General features: G+C 43.7%; 1 protein-coding gene across 1 annotated transcript in view; it reads right to left on the bottom strand.

Annotated features, from left to right (window-relative positions):
- Positions 1–4,490: 4,490 nt before the first annotated feature.
- The window catches only part of CCDC24 (coiled-coil domain containing 24), a 712,711-nt gene continuing 706,416 nt past the window's right edge, over positions 4,491–10,785 (bottom strand). Inside the window, exons 7-8 of the mRNA XM_044086785.1 lie at positions 4,640–4,694; positions 4,491–4,586 (exon numbers count right to left, since the gene is read on the bottom strand). Of these exons, the coding sequence (XP_043942720.1) occupies positions 4,491–4,586; positions 4,640–4,694 (151 nt within the window). The remainder of the gene's footprint in view (positions 4,587–4,639; positions 4,695–10,785) is intronic.

Here is a 10,785-nt window from a genome sequence, read left to right as displayed (position 1 = left end):
CTCCTCATTGGAAAAGGATATTGAACCACGCCATGGCTTGAAAGGGGTGGAAGTAGAAGTGGCAAAATGCAAACATATCCAGGATGGAATCAAATCTACAATCTGAGATGGAATGGATTACCAATAGACAGAGGGCGAGAAACATCCTTGAGGGAAGACTCAAGTAAATGGGATACTACTGTCAACAATAGCAGGGAGGAATCTGATGCAGTATCAACTAGTTTAAGGGAAGACAATTGTGCTTTGACTAATGTTGCAGGTGACCATAAGAGAGGTGAATTAGCAGTTTTGTTACCAGCTGTTCCAGTGTTGGAAGATGTCTCCAATGAGGTAGATTAATGAAGTAACAAGGTACCCACCTTCCTAAGTGGTAGAAGAGAAGGACTCTTCTATAACTACTATGTGCATAAATGAAGACTGCCCCATGGCAGAGCAAGGTAATGCCAGCATTTCCGCATGCAACAATCATAGCTCTGAAGAAAAAAATAGCTAAGACATTAAAAAGTTGCCTGAAAATGTGACTGTGAATTATGGACACTGTTGGTTATTACAGTGAAGAATTTTGGGTGATGGTAAATTTTAGCCAATCAACTTGCCTTATTGTTTGGAAAGTAATCGAGATAACTCAAGTGTATATGTGGGATAGGTTACAAGGGTTTTGTACTAATGTTTATTCCTACACACTAATGTTGGAATCTCCTTAAGAGATATTCTAACATATTATGCTATACTCTTATAAAGGTTTTACTATGTTGTCTTATGCAGTGTATGTGTTTTGCCTTATTGTGATTCTTACAAGTTCACACCTTGGCAGGGATGCATCAGATTGGGACTATAAATGGTATAAAATTACATGTGCACTGCTCGTAGCATTTTGCTTAGTGAGCTGAATCGGGTCTATATCACATCGTCGAACTTGTATAAGTTCAAACGATGTAATAAAAAGTTTGAAATCGCACAATATTGAACACACAGAACAGCGTTTTTTTTCCCACAGAAAAAAATCGCTGTTCCCTACCAAAAAAAAAAAAAACAAACCTTAAACTAAAACTAAAGTGGGGGGCTCTGCCTCCTCACTGTCCCACACCCCCCTACTTAAATATATCAACTCCGAGATCGCACCACAGTGGAGGAAATAGCAAAGCCCTGAAAAGGGCCCACCGATTTATTTCCCTGGGAAAAAAAATCGATGTACCGTGGCTACGCTGTTTTTGTTTCAGACTTTTGGGTTCGATATTACATCGTTCGAACTTATACAAGTTCGACAATGTGATACAGACCCAGCTGAATCTACATGTTAATGATGGTTTGACTGGTTTGTTAGCTTATATTTTTAATGTTTTTTTTCCTGGTTATATTTCAGTAGGGATTAGGCTTTTTTTTTTGTTTTTAAATCAAATTGCATCAGGCTATGTACGTGGTTAAGGGGTTAGTGGGGATTTCAGGTGTCGTAGGGTTATCAAGGAGGCAATAGTGTTTTGGGGGATGATCTATGTTTTCCTGTCTGCATAATTTTTTTATCACTCAACATAACTTTGTCTTTTAGAGCCAGGCATAGATCATTAATGGATCAAAAGGTCTGGTTATACCTATCCCTGAAGGGGAGGATACAGCCGAAGTTTAGGCAGGTGATGAAGGAGGGAGGATTTTTGTATCAATGCTGTCACATGGAATGCAGGAGGTATCTGCCACTCAACAAAAATAGGGGAGATAAGACATAGGTTGAGGAGGACAAAGGTAGATATTGTTTTATTACAGAAAATTATGTTATATAGGAGAGAAGATAAAAAATTGTTGGGAAGGATATGTCTCTGATAGAGTGTAGTACTACGAAAGGTATATAGAAGAGTGGGGTTGGTGTATTGAGTCAATAGTGGCTAATGGCCAGGGTGTTAGGGTCAAAGGAAGATGAACATTTATTTGTTTAGCAACTGGGTGACAAGAATGGAAGAGTGGTGTATTGTATGGTCCTAATTTTGATTATCTTGAATTCTTTTGGGATTTTTATGAGTGCTGATTTTACTTTTTTCCATCAAGCTTAAGGGAACTCATGGGAGAGATTTTAATTTAGTGATAGACTGGAAGAAAGACAAAGACTGAATGCAAAGAAAATTGTTAGAGTGGCAAAAAGTAGTTTCCAATTGGTTGAATGATGAAGGATGAATAGATATATATAGGTTATATCACCCGCAGATGGAATGTTACACTTTTTCCAAAAATAAGGGGAAACAGGCAAGTAGATTGGGCAGATTTTTAGTTAGGGGGTAAGGGGCTACTGCAGATTAAAAAGTTCACAATATGGGAAAGATGGATGCCCTACCATTTGTATGTTGTAATGACAATATCGGTTCCCAAAGACAAAGCACGCAGAATAGGTTGAAAATGGAAGGCCTAATTTTGACAGGATCTTGTGAGGGGAAAGCAGATCTATCATCTAGTACAGTGGCTTTTAGATGTAATCAGTTATAAAGATGAAGAAGTCAACCCCCCCCCCTCCAGTGTGGCGGTACACATTTAAGTGTGCTGTTAAGGGACATATAATGATCCTAGAGGGTTACCAGAGGTAGGAGGAAGACAAAGAGATTAGGCAGTAGAAAGAATACCTAAGAATGGTGCAGAGGCAAGAGGGAGCTAAAAAGTCAAGGATATTGTCCACAGACAGCCTATTGCAAATTGTTGCCTTGCAAGCTATGATAGAGGAATATGTAACGCTTGTAAAAATAAATGTATTTGGTGGGTGCATGTGGAAAATTGGGTATTCTGGCTGGCTAAAAAATTAAAAGGATGTTGCACCGATAAATTTGTTACTTCATTACAATGTCAGGATAGTAAAACTTATTGTAATTTACATGTTATTAAGAACAATTTTTTTTGGAATTTTTTTAAGGAACTGCATGTATAGAGAACAAACACATCTCAGAAATGTGATATTTTGGAAGCATTTAGATGGATTGTTCCTGTGTTGTCTGAGGTATAGTGAATTGTGTTAGATAAGGATAATTCGGTGGCAGAGGTTAAGGCCACCATACAAGGCTAAGGTTAAGGAAATCCCCAGGCAATGATGGCATTAATATGGATTTTTATAAAGAGCATTATGATTTGCTAGTAGCATCCATGGTTGAGGTATTTAACTTTGGAATAGTAGATGGGATTCTCCCAGCTTCCTTCTCCCCAAAGACTAAGGATACTCAGTATCCAGAAAATTAGAGACCTATATTCTTACCCAATTCAGATGTAAAAATTTGGGCCGCTATTTTAGCTAAACAGCTGCAGCAGCTGCTGCCCAAGTTAATATATGTCAGTCAAAGGGATACTGTTGAAGGAAGGCAGAAACAAACTGGTGGCTGCTCCATGAATTTCAGACAAAGGTGGGTAAGCAGAACTGGAAACATGCAGGAGTCATATGTTTTGACCTCAAAAAAGCCTCTTACTTGCTAGAACAGGTATCTGTTTAAAGTGTTTACAGATACAGGCATGAGTAATAAATGTATGCAAGGGACTGAAGCACTTTGCAATAAGGCCACAGTTCAATTAATTATTCGTGGGATATTGTCAAAGGATATTATTATTGATACAGGCACTAGGCAAGGGTGCCTGCTGTTCCCCATCACATTTATTCTGACCATGGAATATGGAGCAATGTAATTTCTTCTGTTTTTTGTTCTGAGGAAGTCCCCGAGGTGTATACTGGGGAAGAAAGCACTTAACAATAAAGAGACTGGAGTAACATACTCTTTGTGAGCATTTTGTTTCATGTGTTGGGCTTATGGTGCAGCTACTTGCTCATATTGGCACCTTTGAAGTTTTAGTAGTAGTTTTTTGGTGCCTTATCAAACGGATTTGTTGTTACTGATACATGGGAAATACTTACAGGTGTAGATGGTATTTTCTTTCCACTTGGCTAAGGTTATGCTTGCCTGGCTTGGGGTCATTACTGCTCCTGTGGCTATTCCCCTTGCTTGTTTGTTCCATCTCCGATTAAAATGTAAGTAGTTTTTTAGTACTTTGTCCAGAAGCTCACCTACTGCATGTATTTACCTGGAGTTGGTGGAAGTCCCAGTGCCCATGAATTCTTTAACTACTTCAATGCAGTACTCATGTGGAAGTACAGTGTAAAGCTCTTTCACAATGATGGTGACAAGTACCATGTCTGGCTTGATCCTAATTTATCTAACTTTTTTTTAAGGTCAAGAGTGTCCAAGATATACAGCGGAGCATTTCTGACTATTTCTTTTATTGCTGAACCCCCATATGATCTAGTGATAGCAGGATGAGGATCTGCCACTGAGTGCCTATCAGTTTATTTGGAATTTAAAATTAAACTTCTCTCTATGCTGGCAGTTAGAGAGTAGGCACCCATGCATCTAGCCTGTACTGCCTGAACAGGGAAGAGTCTACTACATATTTATCTGTCATTTGTTCTTTTGCATTGATTTGTAAAGCAAACTATGTTCCTTTTACAAATGTAACGAATAATACTTATGTGAGAATCACACCAGAAGGAAATTCAGAAAAACTAGATTAGATATATAAGGAACAAACTGAGGATGAAGACTTGTACGAAGAAAGTATTCTGTATCTGCACCCTTTAAAAAAAATTAAACAAAACAACAAGCAAGTCCAGCATGCTACCTCTTACCTGTAAGAAATTGCAGTCTTGTTCTAACATTCTGCATTCTTCTTTCAATGTGGACCTGCAACAAGTAATCAGACATAACAGCATTTTTTTACTTCATTACTTCATAAACCTAGCTAAAGCCAACTTTCCTAAGCAATGTCCAAAAAAAGAAGTTATGTCTTACCATAACATTCCATCCGTGTTGTTCATCTTCTCTCATTCATTACTCATGGGTTCGGTTCCAAGCCCTCGGAAACAAGTCGGCCTTTTTACCAAGCTCCCGCCAGCTAAAAAACTCTCGAGCTAAGTCTCTGCCCAGAGTGCCCTTCTCCCTGTTACCTCAGACCCAGTTTGCTAGAGAAAAGGAAGTAAAGCCGAGGCCACTTCTGCACAACTACCCTAGGGCACTACTTAGACCCAAAGCATCCCCCAGGAGCCTTTGGAGGGGGAAGGAGGGTGGGAAGTGATGAATGAAAGAAGATGTACAACACAGGTGGAACACTATGGTAAGACATAACTTCTTTATCTGATGTTGTTTATCATCTTTCCATTCATCACTGATGGGACAGAATCCCAAGCTACCTTGAGGTCCATGGGTGGTCCTTATGGAAGAACATTCCTGAGTACCATTGAGCCAAAGGCAGCTCTCCCTCTGGAGACCAAGTCCAATTAGTAATGATTGATAAAGGTATGAGGCTTTGCCCAAGTAGCTGCTGCACAGATGTCATCCATGAAAGCCCTGGAATGGAAAGCTGCAGATGTTGCCATAGATCTAGTGGAGTGAGCTTTAACTTTTGGCATGGAGTGAGCTTTAACTTTTGGCATGGGCTCATTACTGAGGGAATAGATGAAATGTATGCAGTCCCTTAGCCATTTTGATAAAGTAACCTTGGAAACAGCCTCTCCCATTCCGGGCCCAGAGCAGGAGATGGAAAGCTGTTCCAATTTACGGATAGGTTTGGTCCTGTCTAGATAAAATCTCAATTGTCTAAATACGTCTAAGGAGTGAAGGCAATACTCTCCTCTACTGGCAAAATTCGGAAAGAACATTGGTAGATCAATGGTCTGGTTTATGGAGAATTCAGAAACAACTTTGAGAAGAAAGGATGGATTCGTCTGATGTGATACTCTGTCTTTATGAAAGACCAGATAGGGCCTCTTGATACACAATGCCTGTAGCTCCGAGACTCTTCTGGCAGAGGTATTGGCTACCAAAAATACGGATTTTCAAGGCAAAAACTTTAGGTCACACTTCGAAGCAGGTTCAAAAGGTTTTTGAGTCAAAGACTGAAGGACTAAAGTGAGGTTCCATGATTCTATGGGCTGTGTGACAGGAGGCCTGATATGAGAGAGCCCCTTGAGGAAAGCCTTGTAAAGGCGCAAAGAGGTAAGAGGAGTGCCATCTATACCATTTTGGAAATTGCTGCTAGATGTACTCGTACAGTAGAGGCAGAGGCTCCATTATCAAAAAACTTAGCCAAGTATTGGAGCACTGCAGTAACTGGAGCCGAATATGGGTCTAGCATGTTATCCGTGGACCAGATGGAGAACCTTTTCCATTTATCATGATATAGTCTTCTGGTGGATGGGTTGTGAGCGGCCGGAATGACGTCTTGAACAGGTGAGGAGAGATTAGCTTGCCTGGCTACTAGTGGAAGTGAGAAACCAAGCTGTCAGCTTGAGACTGGCAGATTTGGGTGACTCAACCCTTGGGGGTGAGTAATCAGATCTGGTAGAGGGTCCAGAATCCATGGCAGGTACACTAGGTGAGGCCGAAGGAAGGGGAACCAAACTTGTCAAGTCCAGAATGGGACTATGAGGATCACCTTGCATCTCAACTGAAGAGCTTTCTTTAGAAATAGTGGGATGGGAGGATAAGTGTAAAAAAGTCCCGTGGGCCAATCATAGGTCAGAGCGTCCCTCAGTGACTCCCCTTGCAGGCGAAGTAGGGCAAAATAGCTGCTGCACTTGCTGTTTGATGAGGAGGCGAAAAGACAGAAGCAGGACTGGCCCCAGTGGCTGAAGATTGCTAATGCCACCTTGGCGTTGAGGGACCACTCATGAGGCATGAGGATGTACCTGCTCAGCTTGTCCACAATCACGTTGGAACTCCCCGGGATATGCGTTGCTATTAGAAACTGATTGGAAGCTATCGCCCACTGCCAAATTCTCATGGCTTCTCAACATAGGGGATAGGACTCAGTTCCTCCTTGCTTGTTGACATACCAGACCACTGACATATTGTCTGATTGAATTGTAACTGTCCCGGAAGGGAGAGCCTAATGGAACACCTGCAATGCTAACAGCACAGCTCTCAGTTCCAAAACATTGATATGCAGGTGGGCCTCTGAGGTGGACCATGTGCCTTGGACAGCCGTTCCCTGGAAATGGTCCCCCCCACCCAATCAGGGAAGCATCCATTGTCACAATGGCTGTGGGCTGAGGAGACCAAAATGGACAACTCCAAAGTTCCACATCTGGCCTCATCCACCAAAGCAGGTCCTGTTTGCAAGAGATGGTTATTTAAATCTGGTAACTGAGGGGGTAATAGTTTGGGAACCACTCACACAGAAGAAGCCATTCCAGAATCCGCATGTGTAGCTTTGCTAGAGGTACTATTGGGATTGACACTGTCATAGAACCTAGGGCCTGAAGAACTTCCCTTGCACAAACTGTTGTTTGTGAGAGTATCACCTGGAGCTGAAGCCTCAATCAGTGGAGTCTGCGAACTGGGAGTCATACCAGACAGGACAGAGTATTGAACACTGCTCCAATGAACTATTTGTTGTGTAGTGACAAGGTTTGATTTCTCACAATGTATCATTATTCCCAACAATTTTGCAATGGAGAGAGTATAATGTAGTGCTGTTACCAGCAGATGCCGGTGGGGGGGTAAGGAGCCAGTCATCTAGATATGGAAACACCTGGAATCCTTTTATTCTCAAGTGAGCTGTTACCACTGCCATGCATTTCGTGAACACTCTGGGGGCTGTAGAGAGACCAAACGGCAGGGCACAGCATTCATAATGACTGGCTCCTAGCTAGAAGTGAAGCAGACTCCTGGAGTGTTTGTCCATCTTGATGTGGTAATATGCATCCCAGAAATCTATACAGCACATCCACTCGCCTTCTCTTAAAAAGGGGAGAATGGACTGAACTGTGACCATCCAGAATTTGGTTTGGGCGACAGACTTGTTTAAGCTGCTGAGATTCAAAATGGGTCTCCAGTCCCCTATCTTTTTGGCACCAAAAAGAATCTTGAGTAAAATCCGGAGCCACATTGGTCTGGTGGGACAGGTTGGATGAATCTTTTTTGAGACAGATTTATAATCTTTAAAGCTGCTTCTTCCCTTTGACTGGGTGGAATGTCAGGAAGTTTTCTTGGGAAATTTAGCTGACAAGAAAGGGGAATGGTATAACCTCTGGTGATAATGCTCTGCACCCAACGACTGGTGGTGATAGATTGCTAGGCAGCTTGGTGGAGAGAGAAATGACCCCTGACTGCTTCCAGAGATAAGCAATCAGGCTGCTCCTCAGGAGCACTGATAAGGCTGCCCAGAGAAGGAATCCCTGGAGCCCTGATTATGAGGACTCCCTCTGCCTCTATAGGGGTGTCTTCCAGAATTATTACCCCCTCTGCCTCTGGGAGTATCATCACCAAGAATCCGGAGATTTCTTATGCCACATCTTTCCACTCCTCTGATTTCTGGAGAAGGTACATTGAAGGTTGGAAAACCATAGACCTACGGCAAACAGGGGCTTTCCATCTTGCTTGCACCTGGCTAGCATGTCCTTCACTTTGGAGCCAAACAGGGATGAAGCTTCAATGGGAGCATTCAGAAAGGAAGACTTGAAGGGGTCCATGAGGTCACAAATGCGCATCCAGGCATGATGCCTCATAATAGTGCATGAACCCACTGCTCTAGCTGCCCCTTCAGTTGCATGTGACTTCAACTTCATGGATGAGTTGGATATCGATTCCAGGGTTGCGAGCTGTGAGGCCACTTTGTTCTGGCCTTGTCAGACAACTGTCTTGCGAGCATCCCAGAGAGTTCGGAGATCAAGTCCCTCTGGAACCTCGTAAAATGTGCCAAATAATTCAGGGACCATATGGCAAAGGTCCCTGATGCAAAAACATGCTTCCCAAGTCTGTCCACCGCCTGGGACTCCCTTGTTGGATGGGGGGACAGCAGGACTTTCCTCAGCCAAGTCCTTTTTTGTGGCCGCCGCCACCATCACAGCATCAACTGGTAACCCTTTGGACCAATGCGGGTTCTCCTTGGGTTTGGAAAGAATTTTATCTGGTCTCCGAGGGATCACCTCAGTGGAATTAGGGTTCTACCAAGCATGCTGCACGATGAGTTGGACGAGCTTGTCGGCAGGCAGGGTCACCCAAGAGGTAGAAGACTGGGCAAGAAAAGCCTGCAGGAACATGGACTCCTCAGATGAAGGGTTGGAGGGCTTCCAGTCACCTCTCTGCTTTAAAATTTCCAGGATGTCTCCAAAGGAGACATCAGGAGGTGACCATGGGGACCCTTCACCATCATCGTAATCCATATCTTCCATTAAGGACTCCTCAGATGAGTCCACGTGCCTCCTCTTGCACATCTTCTTTCGAGAGGGCTCCTCAGTGGGGGTCTTGGAGGAGTATTCGGAAGAGTGGGTAACCTGAACAGGGATGTCCTGCGGCTTCTCTGCCTAGTGTCCCAAGGGGGTGGTCTGTGCAGCTCAGGGGGGTGAAAACTGGTGTTCCAACATCAAGACAGTGCTGCCAGAAGCAAGAGCCCTCTCCATCTCATGGAAGGCAGGTCCGCCCGAAGAGGGATGGGAGCCCCGAACCGAGAAAAACAACCTCGGGACTCGGGTCACATCCTGCTCAGACTAACCCACCCCCAAGGATAGAGCCTCAAGCAGGATCGGCGTGGACGCAGCCATCGGCATAAAGGATGGAACCGAAGAGAGAGGTGGCTCTGTACCCCGGGCCGATGTGCGCGTTCCCCAATCCACAGATTGAGGAAGGACTGGTTCAGTGGGAACCAAAGACCAAAGGGATAAACTCAGAGCTGGTGTGAGATGCACCATAGGTGCCGAGGTGATGGGTTACAAGAAGGATTTCAGAGCAGAAGGCTTCAGAACCAAGATGGTCGAAGGAGGATTGTAAGATGGAGTCCGTGGATAAGGTAACCCAAGTCGTGCAGGTGGATTGGTCTTAGAAAATGAGGGAATCCCCCTGGCTAACAACAGCTGGTCTACAAGACGCATCACGTCATGTTCCAAAAAGCTCCTGGTGGATCTAGTGGATACTCCAGATAGAGAGTCAGGACGTTTGAGGAATGGGCTATACGCTTGGCCCAAAAATGGATCCATGGAGTATTGGGTCCATAGTGCAAGGTCTGCCGGCATCAAAATCTCTAGTTTCAAGACCAGAAGTAAAGGGGTCACATCTAGTGAGGTTGGTACAATGCTCAGTGCTGAAGTGGCACTCGGAGCCGAAATGGTTCCAAAATGGAAAGTAATGGCGTAGTTGAAGGTGTGCCCTGAGCCGAAGTTGCTACAGATGCCAAAGTCAAAATAGGCGTAGTAAGGTCTATGATCCATGCCGGAGGCAGGACTGATGCCAAAACAGGCATCGGTATCGAAGGTTTTGAAATGGTCGGAGCCAAAGAGACAGATTTATGCTCCGATGATACCTTAGGGACCTTTGATTTCCCAGGCTTGCTCTGATCACCCACTGGTGAAGAAAGAATAGAGTGGGATCCCTTTTTGTTCTTAGACGGAGGGGTTGAGATCTCCATCGCAGAAATGGCCTCTGGGAAGGGAGACTTGAGTAACCCTTTCAGAATGAGTTTATTTTTGCACTCATTAAGAGTGCGTTGGCTGAAACTCTGAAAAATGTCACATGGAGACTGCACTGAAAGGCGGGCCAGTCCCAAACAGTATACACAGTCATCATGCGAATCACTGTTAGGCAACTTGTCCTTACAAGAAGTACAACGCTTAAAACTTGAAGTACCCTTCTTATCCGACATCTTGGTAGAAAAACACCACAGGTCAACTGTATAATCCAACTATAATGAAGTCAACGCCGTTTAAAAAAATCGCAAACATAATAATACACTGGTATGTAGAGAAGAAAAGGGAAACACCTGAGTAAAGTTTAAAGCTAA

Source organism: Protopterus annectens, chromosome 10.part0, assembly GCF_019279795.1.
Source record: "Protopterus annectens isolate FY-2018-M chromosome 10.part0, PAN1.0, whole genome shotgun sequence".
Classification (NCBI taxonomy): Eukaryota; Metazoa; Chordata; order Ceratodontiformes; family Protopteridae; genus Protopterus; species Protopterus annectens.
The sequence above is the reverse complement of the archived record's forward strand: the minus strand, read 5'-3'. Positions and strand labels throughout refer to the sequence as shown.